The sequence below is a fragment of the Pogoniulus pusillus genome, chromosome 2, assembly GCF_015220805.1.
Source record: "Pogoniulus pusillus isolate bPogPus1 chromosome 2, bPogPus1.pri, whole genome shotgun sequence".
Taxonomy (NCBI): Eukaryota; Metazoa; Chordata; class Aves; order Piciformes; family Lybiidae; genus Pogoniulus; species Pogoniulus pusillus.
In genome coordinates this window covers 46967400-46983790 of record NC_087265.1, presented here as the reverse complement: position 1 = coordinate 46983790, position 16391 = coordinate 46967400, and the positions used below count along the sequence as shown (strand labels likewise).

The 16391-nt window shown below is 43.6% G+C and overlaps 2 protein-coding genes across 6 annotated transcripts in view; both read right to left on the bottom strand.

Annotated features, from left to right (window-relative positions):
- DPP4 (dipeptidyl peptidase 4) overlaps window positions 1-3170 on the bottom strand; it is a 78787-nt gene extending 75617 nt beyond the window's left edge. For 3 of the 5 annotated variants that reach the window (XR_010306977.1, XM_064164168.1, XM_064164152.1), the window contains exons 1-2: window positions 2970-3049; window positions 2753-2837 (exon numbers count right to left, since the gene is read on the bottom strand). Coding sequence is in view for 3 of the 5 variants with exons in the window: in XM_064164168.1 (XP_064020238.1) it covers window positions 2753-2837; window positions 2970-2975 (91 nt within the window). In the remaining 2 variants the exon portion in view is untranslated. Of the gene's footprint in view, window positions 1-487; window positions 522-2752; window positions 2838-2969 lie in introns of those variants that run through there. The other 2 variants (XM_064164177.1, XM_064164158.1) reach the window with 2 other exon arrangements.
- Window positions 3171-5521: 2351 nt separating this feature from the next.
- Window positions 5522-14614, bottom strand: GCG (glucagon). Its single transcript, XM_064167554.1, has 6 exons — window positions 14517-14614; window positions 14029-14190; window positions 12812-12865; window positions 10621-10758; window positions 8099-8242; window positions 5522-5998 (listed from the first exon to the last, which is right to left on the bottom strand). Exons 1-6 carry the CDS (start codon window positions 14612-14614, stop codon window positions 5974-5976), a joined length of 621 nt encoding a protein of 206 aa, XP_064023624.1. The 3' UTR covers window positions 5522-5973.
- Between the last annotated feature and the right edge of the window lie 1777 nt (window positions 14615-16391).

Here is a 16391-nt window from a genome sequence, read left to right as displayed (position 1 = left end):
CATTTGCTACAGTAGTCACACCTCAAATATCCCCTCAAAGCATTACACTGCTTTCATCAACAGACTCCAAATACAGACCCTAAGTCTGCTTTGAGACTAAACTGTCTGATGCAAGTATCCCCATGTGGTTATCAACTATAAGGTAGCAAAACAGAGAGTGGCTACATACAATAGGCAGTGTATATAAACAAAAGCATAGAACTTTGTATCCAATTCTTGCCTGAAGACTCTCAATGTAAATATTGAAGGGCTGCAACCAAAATTAGGGAACCCTCTTGGAAATCTAAGTCTGCAGTATTTGCCTGTGCTAATGGCTGAATGGCTGTAAGAGAAGAAGTTTCACTTGCCAGGCACCAAGCAAAATGTCCCAGCCTTTCACTGAAGTCTTATTTAGCAAACCAATTCTATGCTGCAAAACTTCTGAGCTTATGAAATGAGAGAACATGAAGAAGCACAGGTCAAAAGCAAGAAATTCAAATGAAGTTACCTCTGTACAACAATAATCATCATTCTCACTCCCTATGCAATGCCTGAACTACTGGGATGGAATAAAGACTTGATCATAACTACAGTGACTTTAATCAGAGCAGACTTTTCCTTTCACACTGCCACAGTAATATGAGCTACGCCTCCATCCCACCCCCCACCCCCTCCACTTTGCCACTTATCATTATGCACTCAGGCCAGCACCTGTACTCATCCAGAAAGCATTCTCAGCTGACTTGCATGCCCTGAGGTAATTACAAAAGTCATGCAATCAAACTGTCAGCAGCTGAGTGCTCTAACCTCTACAGGAGTAATTGCACGTGCACCACCTGTGCACCCTCAGCTAACAGTAAGCACTTGTTTAGCACCCTTTAGCCAAAATGTCAAAAGCATCCTGCAGTTCCTGGCTTATAATGGTCAAAGTTGTTACTTAGATGTCACTATTGGCCTGAGTTGCAAAGAGACAGGAATTAAGGTTTGGGGCCCTCAAATCAAGAGAGATGTTCAGGTACTGGAACGTGTCCAGAGAAGGGCAACAAAGCTGGGGAGGGGCCTGGAGAACAGACCTGTGAGGAGAGGCTGAGGGAGCTGGGGGTGTGCAGCCTGCAGAAGAGGAGGCTCAGGGCAGAGCTCATTGCTGTCTACAACTCCCTGAAGGGAGGCTGTAGCCAGGTGGGGTTGGGCTCTTGTGCCAGGCAAGCAGCAACAGAAGAAGTGCACACAGTGTCAAGTTGTGCTGGGGGAGGTCTAGGCTGGATGTTAGGAGGAGGTTGTTGGCAGAGAGAGTGATTGGCACTGGAATGGGCAGCCCAGGGAGGTGGTGGAGTCACCATCCCTGGATGTGTTGAAGCAAAGCCTGGATGAGGCACTTAGTGACATGGCCTAGTTGATTGGCCAGGGCTGGGTGCTAGGTTGGACTGGCTGAGCTTGGAGGTCTCTTCCAACCTGCTTGATTCTATGATTCTCTCCATCTCAATCCTTCTTTTATCCAAGGGGACCCACTGAACTACGTGGGCGTGCTAGGTCATTTTCCACACATTAACTTCAGACAACCAGTGAAGAGACTGACACGCTGCCCTACTCTTTTACAACCAAAATAACACAAGCCAAGGCTGACAGCACAGTGATATTCTGTATGCCATCCAACAGAAGTGTTTCTATTTACTATAGAACTCTGTGATGGATTCTGAATTGCAGCCACTTCTACAGCAAAAGGAATTCTACACTACAGCTTATGAAAGCAGAAAACCCATCTGATTTTCAGTAAGACAGAGCATTGGCATTAAGGCAGACAAGCACCAATCCTCCATCAGAGTTCAGGCTTGCAGGCTGAATTCCTCTAACAGGTGTTATGCCTGCACACATGCATCTGATGAGAAGTTAACGAGACCCTTTCTCTTGCCCTTCCCAACTTCTGAAACTACAAGTATTTGCTGTCACATCAAAAATCTCAGGGTTTTTTCTTCTGAGACATGTGGCAAAAAGCTGCCCAGAAATAAGAGTCACCATCCACTGATGCTGAAATTCATGTACCTGGCCTTTGAAAACCTCCCCACCAGAACTTTCTGTGCATGCACCCAAGTGCCAGGTTGATTTATGAGCACGCTGGCAAGCTCCACACAAATACATCTTCACGTTTCTCAAGATGCACATCACAAACAGAAGACAACCAAAGGTCTACTCTAAAAACGCTTTGTTTCCTTGGAGTAGCAGTACTGAACGCTGCCTTATCACAGCTGCTCAGCTCTTAAACCCAAGAGCACAATAAAGAGATCAGCCTCCTGCCCTGCCAACTAGAAGCAATGCTTTGCTTGCTGAAGACATAACCCTGTTGTCAGCCAGACTTACAAGGACAACCTGGAAAGCACAAACCCAGCAGAGCCTAAAACCGCGTTCCCTCCGCAGCTGCGCGGCGTGGAGCATTTCGCTCCGGAACAGTAACAAAAGTTGTGCAGACAAAGACAGTTAGAAGGGATGCACTCTTACCTCCCCAACACACCCTCGAAAATGCATTAACTGGCATTTTACTGCTGCTTCTGCAGCCTTCGGCCGCAACGGGGAAGGAGAACTTGGAGAACGAGAATGCCTCTCTTTTCTCGCCTCCCACTCCCGCGCGGGGAGCCCTGTCCCCTCAACGCGCTAACTTCCAGCAAACTTCCCCCACCGCTGCAGCGGGGCCCCCGAGCCCGGCAGAGACAGAGCTCCGGCGGCTGCAGGATGTCCGCCCCGCCGCCCTACCTCCCCACCGGCCCCACCGCGGACTTACTGCCGGTGAGCAGAGCCAGGGGCACGGCGATGACCGTGGCGACGACGGCGACGCCCAGGATGCCCAGCAGCCACTTCAGAAAGGTCTGCGAGGAGAAGCCCGGTCAGGCGGCGGCGGTCAGGCGGCAGCGGGCGGGCAGGCAGGCAGCGCCCGCGGGCAGGCAGCGCCCGCGCCCGCCGCCGCCCACGCGGCCGCCCTCCCCCCGTCCCTAGCCCACCTGCATGGCGGAGCGCAGCAGCGAGGCGGGCGCAGGCCGAGCGGGGCGCAGCTGCCGAGCTCGCCGGGTGCGCGGCGCGGGGCGGGCCGGGCCGGGGCGGCTGCTGCCGCTCGCAGGAAGCGAGCCGCGCCAGGCACCGGGCGGTCCGAGCGGGAGCGCGGCTCTGCTGCAAGCTCGGCAGCTTTGCTCCGGGCTTGTGAGCTGCGGTTTCCCCTGCAGTTCAAACGCCTGGAGCGCGGCGACACAGCAGCACGTTTAAGAGCAGGGACCTTTGACACCGAAAAGCTTGCTGTAGGAAGTCAGATAAGGGCCACAATGAGGTCCCAGAAGTGAAGTGCCTGCAGACGCTAGTGGCGAAGCTCCTCACGCTTTGCTAACAGCAGCACTTCTTGTAAAGCTCCTGCTCTTTGAACCCTGGCAAGCGAGCCACGGCAGGGCTGCAAAAACTGCAGGAAGGGCTCACTGGCACTGGTGGTTGGCATTAAAGAGAGAATCAGAGTCAGTCAGGGTTGGAAGGGACCACAAGGACCATCTAGTTCCAACCCCCCTGCCATGGGCAGGGACACCCTACCCTAGATCAGGCTGCACACAGCCTCAGCCAGCCTCAACCACCTCCCTGGGCAACCCAGTCCAGCCTCTCACCACTCTCATGCTCAACAACTTCCTCCTCACCTCCACTCTCACTCTCCCCACCTCCAGCTTTGCTCCATTCCCTCCAGTCCTGTCACTCCCTGATATCCTGAAAAGTCTTTCCCCTGCTTTTTTGTAGGCTCCCTTCAGATACTGGAGGGCCACAAGGAGGTCACCTGGGAGACTGGATGAGGCACTTAGTGCCATGGTCTGGTTGACTGGATAGGGCTGGGTGCTAGGTTGGACTGGATGAGCTTGGAGGTGTCTTCCAACCTGGTTGATTCTATGATTCTATTGTATTTGCAGATACACAGAGGATTCCAGATACACAGATGGGTTCATTGAATATGGAACTGTCGAAGGAGCACATTCACAATACAGTCCTAGAATAGACAGTCAGAGCAAACTGAAGCCCTCTCATACAGGCAGCAGCACCACAAGCAGTGCAATCAGTGTAATAACTGACAGCTGATGCTTCATTGCCTGAAGACTTTGAAACCCAGCTATTGGGTGTGGCCAGCAGGGCGAGGGAGGTGATTTCCCTGCTGTGCTCTGCTGAGACCCCACCTGGAGTACTGCATCCAGTTCTGGAGCCCCCACTACAAGAGGGATGTGGAGATGCTGGAGCATGTCCAGAGCAGGACCAGGAGGATGCTCAGAGGCTGCAGCAGCTCTGCTGTGAGCACAGACTGAAAGAGTTGGGACTGCTCAGGCTGCAGAAGAGGAGGCTCCCAGGTGACCTTCTTGTGGCCTTCCAGGATCTGAAGGGGGCTACAAAAAAGCTGGGGAGGGACTTTTTAGGCTCTAAGGGAGTGACAGGACTGGGGGGAATGGAGCAAAGCTGGAGGTGGGGAGAGTGAGAGTGGAGGTGAGGAGGAAGTTGTTGAGCATGAGAGTGGTGAGAGGCTGGAATGGGTTGCCCAGGGAGGTGGCTGAGGTCCCGTGGCTGGAGGTGTTTAAGGCCAGGCTGGCTGAGGCTGTGTGCAGCCTGCTCTAGGGTAGGGTGTCCCTGGGCATGGCAGGGGGCTTGGAACTGGCTGATCCTTGTGGTCCCTTCCAGCTCTGATTCTATGATTCTATTGTTTATAAGGAATTTTCTGGCCATTCTGTTCTTAAATTTCAATACCAATGTACCAGTCACAGCATACAAGGCCTCAAATTATCTGTGTCCCTAACAAGAGTACAAGATTAAAGCATAAACAGCAATTCTAAACTGAAACACAGCAGCTGTTCTGCCCTCTGTCAGCCTACAGACAGGGGTGGCTATTGTCTAATAGAGACTGCTAATACAGAAGTGACTGCTACTTATTTCTCCCTATGTTTGTTCCATTCATTGACTTTCATCTAGCCTAAGAAATACTTAGTTCATACCTCATTTTCAGTCCCATGTGGACTTGCTCCTCAGTTCAAGAAAGATGTTGAGATGCTGGAACATGTACAGAGAATGGCAATGAAGCTGGTGAGGGGCCTGGAGAGTCTGAGGGAGCTGGGGGTGTTTAGCCTGGAGAAGAAGAGGCTCAGGAGTGACCTCATTGCTGTCTACAACTACCTGAAGGGAGGCTGTAGCCAGGTGGGGTTGGTGTCTTCTCCCAGGCAACCAGCAGCAGAACAAGGGGACACAGCCTCAAGTTGTGCCAGGGGAGGTCTAGGCTGGATGTTAGGAGGAAGTTGTTGTCAGAGAGAGTGATTGGCATTGGAATGGGCTGCCCAGGGAGGTGGTGGAGTCACTGTCCCTGGAGGTGTTCAAGCAAAGCCTGACTGAGGCACTTAGTGCCATGGTCTGGTTGATTGGCTGGAGCTGGATGCTAGGCTGGACTGGATGATCTTGGAGGTCTCTTCCAATCTGGCTGACTTTATGATTCTATGAAAATGAACTGCACAGAAGCACAAGGGATATATACACATGAAAACTCCACATAAAATACGCTTGAAAAAATTTATTTAAGGCTACCATTTAATATCCTTAAAGCTTAGCCTTTTTATAACAAAGGTTTTGAGAGGGATATTGACTTCTCAGGCATTGTAACTGCCAGTTCCTTACAAAGAACACAGAATTGACAATCGAATCTGTTGTGTGTAGGAGTCACCTTTTCTTAGAAAAATAATTTTAATGATAAATGGACTTTCTTCAGGTGGAATAAATGGAAATAATGAAGATATGGAACTTTCAGAGTCTTGAGGCTGTTAAGATAACAGTAAATTTTCCAGATATAAACCTTTGGCAACACTAAACTATAGTCTAATTATTTCCTGGCATGCAAGGTGACAGAGGTTTGGTACACCTAATGTAAATAACAGAATGTAGCTCTCAGAATTAATAACTGGCAGTTGATGCAGTGAAGATCTTCGTTGATCCCATTTTTATTCTGTATTTTTACTGGTATTCTCCCAAAAGATCCCTGGGAAGAGGAAAAAAAAAAGCAACAGCAATTAAGACATATTATAACTCTCCCAAGATTCATGAAATATGCGTGGAACATATTTCTTCTGTTTAAGAGTTAGCAGATGTTAGCTCCACAGACCCTCCCTAATGACAGACTGAGAACCACTAAAGCTTTTTAATAGTTTGTAAGAGGTTATTTTGTTTCATTGTTTGTTTCAGTGCTGAACTACAAACACATTTAAACCAAACGACAAAAAAAAACCCAGTTAAATGTTCCTGAAAGGTCTATTTTAATTATAGCTTCTAATTTTATATTGCTTCTAATTTTATATTGCTTCTAATTTTATATTGCTTCTAATTTTATATTGCTTCTAACGACATCTTTATGTATATAGCTTCTAACAACATCATTATTGGTCGTTTCAAATTGCCAAGATCAAAAGGTGCTTTGGTAGTCCAAAGACTGAAAGTAATTAATTTGTACAGAATGGACTTACAGCTTTTGAAACACTCAGGCCACTCACATGTGTCCTGAATTGAGGCTTTATTATTTTTTTGAATGCTTTGTTAACATGAACAAAGAATTCTTAAAGATTTAATCTCTTCACAGAGCTGACTTAGAAAGTGTTGCTTTGCCAACTGCATTTGCCTATGGACAGGCAAACCAAAGCAGAGTTCTTTGATGCTTAGCTTAGATTCCCTATACTCTATTCCCTAATGACAAGCCACAATTATGTCACAGTCTTTAAAGAATAATCAACTTGGTGTCATTTCACCAATAAGTATTTTTGATTTTAGACTATCTGTGCAAAGGAGAGTTGTATTTTTCTGGTAGCATTCAGTGGCAAAACTCCCCACAAGTTAAAACAGGAAACTGTTACATAGGTTCACCACTGATGCAAAACACAAATTGTACTAGGAGTGAATTTGTTGCCTAATCCTTGTTCAGCACTGTCTATAAGAAAGTTTAGAAGCTGTTACACAGGTTCAGCACTGTCTATAAGAAAGTTTAGAAGCTGTTACACAGGTTCAGCACTCATGCAAAACACAAATTGTACTTGGAATGAATTTATTGCCTTATCCTTGTTCAGCATTGCCTGCCTATAAGAAAGTTTGTAGCTATTGCATAGGTTCACCACTGATGCAAATCACAAACTACTTCGACTGAATTTGTTGCCTTATCCTCGTTCAGCACTGCCCATAAGAAAGTTTAGAAGCTGTTACATAGGTTCACCACTGATGCAAAACACAAACTGCACTAGGAGTGAATTTATTGCCTTATCCTTGTTCAGCACTGCCCATAAGAAAGTTTAGAAGCTGTTACACAGGTTCACCACTGTCTATAAGAAAGTATAGAAGCTGTTACATAGGTTCACCACTGATGCAAAACACAAACTGTACTTGGAATGAATTTATTGCCTTATCCCTGTTCAGCACTGTCTATAAGAAAGTTTGTAGCTGTTACATAGGTTCACCACTGATGCAAAACACAAACTGCACCAGGAGTGAATTTATTGCCTTATCCTTGTTCAGCACTGCCCATAAGAAAGTTTAGAAGCTGTTACACAGGTTCACCACTGTCTATAAGAAAGTTTAGAAGCTGTTACATAGGTTCACCACTGATGCAAAACACAAATTGTACTAGGATGAATTTATTGCCTTATCCTTGTTCAGCACTGTCTATAAGAATAAAGTTTAGAAGCTGTTACATGTGTTCACCACTGATGCAAAACACAAACTGCACCAGGAGGGAATTTATTGCCTTATCCTTGTTCAGCACTGTCTATAAGAAAGTTTAGAAGCTGTTACATGTGTTCAGCACTGATGCAAAACACAAATTGTACTAGGATGAATTTATTGCCTTATCCTTGTTCAGCACTATCTATAAGAATAAAGTTTAGAAGCTGTTACATGTGTTCACCACTGATGCAAGACACAAATTGTACTAGGACTGAATTTATTGCCTTATCCCTGTTCAGCACTGCCTAGAAGAAAGTTTGTAACAGTTACAGATATGTCAATAGTTAAGAGAAAGATTAGCAGCATTTTCTCAGTGTGTGACAAATCCCTTCAAAGCCCCAGTACATTAAGAATAACAGAATCAAAATTGAGGCACCTTTGGGTGACTTTTGTGTTAATCAGCCACTTTAGGAACTCTTTGGCAGCCATGTCATCAAGAACTTTGTTGATATCACTCGTGAAAGTTCCGTCTGCATGTCTCCGTCCCATTTCTTCAGCCATAAGAGCTGTTTCTGGGAAACTTCAAAGGGAAGAAATTATCAAACAACTGGCAGATCAAAATGAACAGACTAAAAGGGCTCTATAACAGGATTCTAATACACTACACATTTCTGTGATTTTAAGGAGTTGAGCTCAGCTTAGCATGTGTAGCAGAACATCTTTTGAGACATTATTTCCATGACAGAATAAAGCATGGAAATCTCTCTTAAAAATGAGGACTACTCCTTCATCTGAGCCTGAACTTTTGAGCAATCCATACCTGCAAAAATGTTCCTCAATATCTGTCTCTGCAATGTCTATGCCAAGTAGACTATGCACAGTAAATTGACTAAGAATTGTTACTTCAGAAATATCACTACTAAAACATTACAGTCAAATGTTCATACTTTTCTCTGTTTTAACTGGAGACCTACTAATACACTTACAAATTACATGGCATAACTATTTAGATTTTACCAGCAGCAAGTTGGTTGGGTTTGGTTTAGAGGTTAAAACAACTCAATTACATGGCATAACTATTTAGATTTTACCAGCAGCAAGTTGGTTGGGTTTGGTTTAGAGGTTAAAATAACTCAATTACATTGTATAACTATTTAGATTTTACCAGCAACAAGTTGGTTGGGTTTGGTTTAGAGGTTAAAATAACTCAATTACATAGCATAACTATTTAGATTTTACCAGCAACAAGTTGGTTGGGTTTGGTTTAGAGGTTAAAATAACTCAATTACATAGCACAACTATTTAGATTTTAACAGCAGCAAGCTGGTTGGGTTTGGTTTAGAGGTTAAAATAACTCAATTACATGGCATAACTATTTAGATTTTACCAGCAGCAAGTTGGTTGGGTTTGGTTTAGAGGTTAAAACAACTCAATTACATAGCACAACTATTTAGATTTTACCAGCAGCAAGTTGGTTGGGTTTGGTTTAGAGGTTAAAACAACTCAATTACATAGCACAACTATTTAGATTTTAACAGCAGCAAGCTGGTTGGGTTTGGTTTAGAGGTTAAAATAACTCAATTACATGGCATAACTATTTAGATTTTACCAGCAGCAAGTTGGTTGGGTTTGGTTTAGAGGTTAAAATAACTCAGCCTCAAGTCCTGTATAAAATCTCTGTGCTTGTTTGCTCTACAAGAACATTTTATGTTTGAAATCAGATCCTGATTTATGCTGTATTTTTTTGACTGCCAAGAGCCCAATTTAGAGAACTTTTCCTCTCTCGTTTCATTCTCTGAAAGATGGGAGGATTTCACTGGATTCCTTTAAGGTGGGCTGATGCTGAAGCACACTGTGCTCTGGGACCAGTGACAGGCAGGGTGGGTTTTTTCATGCAATTATTTCAGGGAAGGCTGGACACAAATTTTACTGCACATAAGATTTAACTCTTGGAAGCAGAAGGGTGGTCTAGTTGATTTATTTAACAGTGGGTTGGGTTTTTTTCCCCCAGGAAATTGTCATTTACACAATTTAACCTATTTAGTCTTCCTCAACTACAACACACAATCTTATCTTAAAGATGGTATTTTATTATTTATTATTCTTATATACTGCAAGAGACTTACATTGTACTTTACAGCAGGTAGAATATGTCATCAGAGGATGAACTGAAATCCCTGCCCCAAAGAGCTTACAGTCTAAAGATGCCAAAATAGTATAGAACAGCATAAAGGTGGGAGGTGGGATGTGTATAGTGTGGCTCCTATGCAGCGCTGGAAATAGATGAGATAGAGGTTACCTGCAGGAGTCTGAAGGTAATAACATTCAAAATGCAAGACTATCATGGACAGAGAGGTAGAGTCATGAGTGAGTGAAAAAGAGAGGTAGGAGTCATGAAATTAATAGGCCTGAGAACTATGTAATGATTATATGGAGAGTGAGATATTAAAGGAATCGGAGACATACGTAGGTCAAAACTGTGGAGTGCTGCATTGATGAACCATAACAGAAGTAGAGGTGTCTTAAAAGGGAAGATAAGTCATAGCTGGAGGAAATGATGGCTCTTTTGGCTGCAGCAACTTGGGGAAGATTTGTGGAGGATGGGAAGTGGAAAAGAAGTCTTTAGTTAGTGCTGGGAATGATCGCCAGCACGTGAAATCTTTTGTGCAGGGAGAAAGGTGGTAGTTAGAGGATGGTTTAGTTTAGTTTTAGATGTGTTGACCTTAAGCATAGCTTGACCTTTTAGAGTGTAACAGCATACCTAACTGGTTTGATTTAATCTGTGTTGGAACTGAAGGTAAAGCAGTAATCTAACACCCACAGAATAGCTTCTGTTACAAAAGAAAACATGTGAAGTACAGCAGAAATGATCAAAAACACCACAGGGTTTTCACCAAACTTGATTTCTAACCCCAAAAGCAAAGCAAAATTGAATAATAGGAATGGATGGATTCTTACTCTCTTCTTCCTCGTCCATTCACTAACCAAGCAATGAACTCTTTGGCAGCTTGACCTTCCAAATAGGAGGTGATATCACTGGTATAGGTGCCTTCAGCATGTCTCTCAAATTCAGCATGACGCTTGGAGATCTCATTGCTGAAACAAGAACAGTACTGTAGAAGCAGGCTGCATAAGGTTTTGGGTGTTTTAACCTTTAGTGCTTTCTTTTTCTCACTGACCAGACTGGCAGTTCTTGCTAGGGTTTTTGTTTTTTTTTCTTCTAAAATGATTCTTGATGTATTTTTTTTCTTGATACATTGGCATTGTCTGTGCTATGCAATCCAATTTTGTACAGAGATGCCTAAGCTGGTAGCTAGTTCTGAACAAATCAAATCAGGAAAGCAATTATAGCTGCATTGGAATGGTCTTCTGCTAGATTAATCAGCTATGATCAGCAACCTGTATTGTACTATACAGACTTTTTTTGTTGGTTAGCTCTTATGTTAACTTAAAAACTTCTATTAAAGCCACACCTCCTGCCTTCACCTTCATTATTTCTTATTCAAGCTGTTAATTCTTTCTGAGTTTACATTTTTAATTGATTTGTGAACACCCCTTTAATTACCATTCTAAGTGGGAATGATTTCAAGCCTGACCACTTCCAGCTTTAATAAAGACAATTGCTTTTTATCCCTCTCCATACACACTGCCTCTCTAATACAGTATGAAATTATCTCACCCTGGCTTTTAGCAAGGGAAGTGGCCCCAAGAAGTTGACATATTATGGAATAATTGCCACAAATAAATCCCCTGGCACTTCTATTTCATAATTGGCTAATTTCCACCCAGTTTTCAGGGCCTCTAGCTCCTTCTATTATTTTTTTATCTTCTTGGGATTTCACTACTCCTCCTAATTTAGTACCATCTGCACTTTTCATCAGCATGCTAACTGGAGTTGTTTGGAACATTTTTAAGGGAATGTTAATTCTTTTTTCTTTTTTGGGATACACTATTTCATTGAAAACAAGGCAGATTTGTTACTGATATTTGCAGTGTTTAGAATGGAAGAGTCTTTGTGACCTGGATTATCCTCTTAGGTATTTCTGACAAAAGGAAGAATTAATATTGGTATTTCTTTATTTCTTTTTTTTCTTGTTCCCCTCCCAAAAAACACTTACAGAGTTTTTATTTGTTTCAAATTTCTCATCCCCTTAAACCTTCCCCCAAAAAAACATTATCAGGAAACAAAATTCAGGTCTTGTGTTCTCCTTTCTTGCAGTTTATGTAACATAGAGCTGAGCATTATTATGTTTTACCAGGTCTCCATAAGTGGAAGCCTGCCCATGCTGCTTTTTGTCTTCTCACTAGTTTTCTTTTTCTCAGTATAATGTGGGTTTTACTTAATATAGCCTTCATCTATACCAAGTTTTTCTTTTCTACCTTATTCTCTACACTCTTTTATTACTTGAAATATCCTTTCCTGAAATCTGTTGTCATCCTGTTGCTTTCTTTGTAAGCCACTGCATAGAGCTAAGGAACACAGGAATAAATAACAGAGAGCTATTTCCTCTTCCCTTGTAAAAAGCAGGTGCAAGGTAATTTATTTTGGTAGTCATTTCTTTGGTTATGTGTGCTAGTTTGAGCCTACCTGGGATATTTTGGTGAGAGAAATTAGGCTATAGGCTGTGAAAAGAAAACGATGGTGGTGTCTGCTGCACTCATAGGCTTGAACAGGAACAAGAACACAAACATGGATAAGAGAGTTTGCTTTCTGGCATTTTGGGCTGCACTTCTCTCTCTAACCTAACTTGCTGCCTGACTAATCCATCTGCTTCTTAACCCCCCTGGCCAACCCTCCAAACTCACCTTGAACACAAGGCAAAGTCTGGGGTAAGATAAAGGGGTGGGAAGAAGGTGGAAGGGTGGTGGGGAGCCCATCTTGGGCACAGTGGTTTCTGGGAGGGCTGCTGTGTTTCTGTATCATTTTTTAACTTGTATATTTCTGTCTCTGGCTGTAGATACTGTAAATACCTCCTTGTATATTGTGCTAAGCTATAAATACAAAGCTTCATTCTTCAATTTCCAGACCAGCTGAGTTTAGTCTGGGTGATTTTTCTTAAGTGGGAGGGTCAGAGGGGAGGGTGTTGGGTAACACCCAAACCATCACAGGTTATGGTAACATTGTAATAAGTTGTTGCAATTAGAATACCTTGAGATCTGGTCCGAGTATTTGTCATTTTCTTTGTCTTCCTGTACTTGCTGGCTGTAGTGGGATTCCACAATCATTAGAACATTATTATCAGTACACGCAGAGTATGCACAAGTTGGTAAGATTTTATTAGATGTTATTTAAATAAGATGATCAATGACTATGGCTTTGAGGTTAATATTTTAAATAATTTCAGGGTTATGAATTTAAATTAATACAATACCTAGAAATAGTTATAGAATCATAGAATCAACCAGGTTGGAAGAGACCTCCAAGCTCAGCCAGTCCAACCTAGCACCCAGCCCTGGCCAATCAACCAGACCATGGCACTAAGTGCCTCATCCAGGCTTTTCCTGAACACCTCCAGGGATGGCAACTCCACCACCTCCCTGGGCAGCCCATTCCAATGACAATCACTCTCTCTGCCAACAACTTCCTCCTCACATCCACCCTAGACCTCCCCTGCCACAACTTGAGACTGTGTCCCCTTGTTCTGTTGCTGCTTGCCTGGCAGAAGAGACCAACCCCACCTGGCTACAGCCTCCCTGCAGGGAGTTGTAGACAGCAATGAGCTCTGCCCTGAGCCTCCTCTTCTGCAGGCTGCACACCCCCAGCTCCCTCAGCCTCTCCTCACAGGGCTCTGCTCCAGGCCCCTCACCAGCTTCGTTGCCCTTCTCTGGACACATTCCAGCACCTCAACATCTCTCTTGAATTAAGAAGCCCAGAACTGGACACAGCACTCAAGGTGTGGCCTGAGCAGTGCTGAGTACAGGGGCAGAATAACCTCTCTTGTCCTACTGGCCACACTGTTCCTGATCCAGGCCAGGATGCCATTGGCTCTCCTGCCCACCTGGGCACACTGCTGGCTTATGTTCAGCTACTATCTACCAGTACCCCCAGGTCCCTTTCTGTCTGGCTGCTCTCCAGCCACTCTGTCTCCAGCCTGTAGCACTGCCTGGGTTTGTTATGGCCAAAGTGTAGAACCTGAACATGTTCAAGGCCAGGCTGGATGAGGCCTTGAGCTACCTGTTCTAGTGGGAGGTGTCCCTGCCTATGGCAGGGGATTGGAACTGTATGATCCCTGAGATCCTTTCCAACCTAAACCATTCTGTGATTCTAGTCTATGATGGGAAGATGAAATCCCGAATCTGGATTCAGCTAGATTTTTTGGCTGTTTCTATATAGTGACCAAACATCAATATGATCAGAATGCTTACCCATTCCTTTTAGTGCTCATTAACCATTGCACAAAGTCCTGAGCTCGTCTAGTGTCCAAGTACTTGCTGTAATCACTGGTGAATGTGCCTTGTGAGTGACGCTTCACTTCATTCGGCTGTTTAGATTCATCTAATGGTTCAGACTGGGAAGCTTTGAAGGATCTGGGAAAAAGTTTGGGACCTGTTAATTGACAATGATTGTAGCATATTCTACAGGTGCAATGACTGTCCTCGAAAAAGAACTGTTTTCTTCACAAGGTGCAAGAAAGTGCAAGACTGATCACTATCCAGCCAGTGAAATGAATGAACAAAGCTAACTGGAGGCTGCACACTTAGAGAGGCTTCTCTGATAAGTAATGCTGAAAATGTTTGTGCTGTACTTTGCAATATCAGAGTCTTTTGTTATTAAGTACTGTGTAATAGTATATCAAAAAAATCAATGACAGTTCAGAGCAAGTGTTTCTACAAGTTGGATCCATAGAACCTACCTTGATTTCTCCTCTGTATCCTGAAGAGGATTTTGCCAGCTGCCTTGAACTATCATTAAAAGGAGCCCAGCCACAAAATAAACACTTTTCATTTTCATTGTCTGTCAAAAGAGGAATAAGGCAACAAAGAATGTAATCATCTTTACACACATCTGAATCAATTATATAAAAAAGAGTTAGTCTTAATGCTGAGCCATCTGTACAATACTGAGACCCTGTGAGGATGGGGTCCATATCTGCTGGCTGAAAAGAGTAATGCCTCAGGTAGGTGCTCAAAAGCCATAGCCTCTGCTCTAATCTTTAGGCTCTAGGCTTGATCCTACTTAATTTTGTAGTACAGAGATAAAGGTCTGTATCTCCTTTGAATCATAGAATCAATCAGCTTGGAAGAGACCTCCAAAATCACCCAGTCCAACCCAGCACCCAGACCTGGCCAAACAACCAGACCATGGCACTAAGTGCCTCATCCAGGCTTTGCTTCAATACCTCCAGGGACAGTGACTCCACCACCTCCCCGGGCAGCCCATTCCAAAGCCAGTCACTCTCTCTGCCAACAACTTACATCCAGACTAGACCTCCCCGGCACAATTTGCAACTGTGTCCCCTTGTTCTATTGCTGCTTGCCTGGGAGAAGAAGTCGACCCCTACCTGGCTACAGCCTGGCAATGAGGTCACTCCTGCCTTCTGCTGATGGCAACCATCAGATGTGTTTCTACAATATTGTTTTATTGCAGAACTAGAGCACTGGTGTGGCTTATTTCTTTTCCAGCTCAGAGAAAAAAACAAAGCAAACTTCTGTCAAGACTGCTGTCACTTTAGCAGCTTCCCATTCTTTCTTTTTGGCCTTCCATGCTTCAATACTTCTGGTTAATTAAATACATATATATATGTATTTCTTAAATACCAGATATTGCAGCACTAGGCCTTGGGACATAATAATGACTTATTAATAGGTGTGACTCCTTAGGAAAAAAACCACCCCCACACTGGCTTGTGTTCAGTAATGTGATAAGTCAAGTTTTGCCTGTTGTACTATTGGCATAATTGGTTTCAGCTTAAGGCCTTCCATTATGGGGCTATTTATATATATATATATATATATATATATATATATATATATATATATATAGATATATATATATATATATATATATATATATTTAGATAGATATATTTATATGTAGAGATACATAGATATATATAGTGTATACCCCAAGATATGATTTGCCATTGGAATGGGCTGCCCAGGGAGGTGGTGGAGTCGCTGTCCCTGGAAGTGTTCAAAAAAAGCCTGGACGAGGCTCTTAGTGGCTGGGTGATAAAGTTGGACTGGATGAGCTTGGAGGTCTCTTCCAACCTGGTTGATTCTATGGTCTAGTTGATTGGCTATGGCTGGGTGCTAGGTTGGACTGGATGATCTTGGAGGTCTCTTCCAACCTGGTTGATTTTATGGTCTAGTTGATTGGCTGGGGCTGGGTGCTAGGTTGGACTGGATAAGCTTGGAGGTCTCTTCCAACCTGGCTGATTCTGTGATTCTATGGTCTAGTTGATTGGCTAGGGCTGGGTGCTAGGTTGGATTGGATGAGCTTGGAGCTCTCTTCCAACCTGTTTGATTCTATGATTCTATGGTTGAGTTGACTGGCTATGGCTGGGTGCTAGGTTGGACTGGATGAGCTTGGAAGTCTCTTCTAACCTGGTTGATTCTATGATATATGATATATACTTTATATTAATGGTAATAATGCAAACCAGAATATATTGCCTCCCAGATGCAATTCTTACTGTTGCAGATCATTCTCTTGGCTCAATCATGTAACAGAAATGCCCTCATTATTATATGCTTAGGGACTTTTGACCTTGATGAGGAAATTGAAC

Coding starts and splice junctions, on each gene's coding strand:
- GCG (XM_064167554.1), bottom strand. CDS start 14,614: ATGAAAATGAAAAGTGTTTATTTTGTGGCTGGGCTCCTTTTAATGATA. Junction 12,866..14,028: donor ATGAGCACTAAAAGGAATGG/GTAAGCATTCTG, acceptor ATCCCACTACAG/CCAGCAAGTACAGGAAGACA. Junction 8,243..10,620: donor AATGGACGAGGAAGAAGAGA/GTAAGAATCCAT, acceptor TTCCCTTTGAAG/TTTCCCAGAAACAGCTCTTA.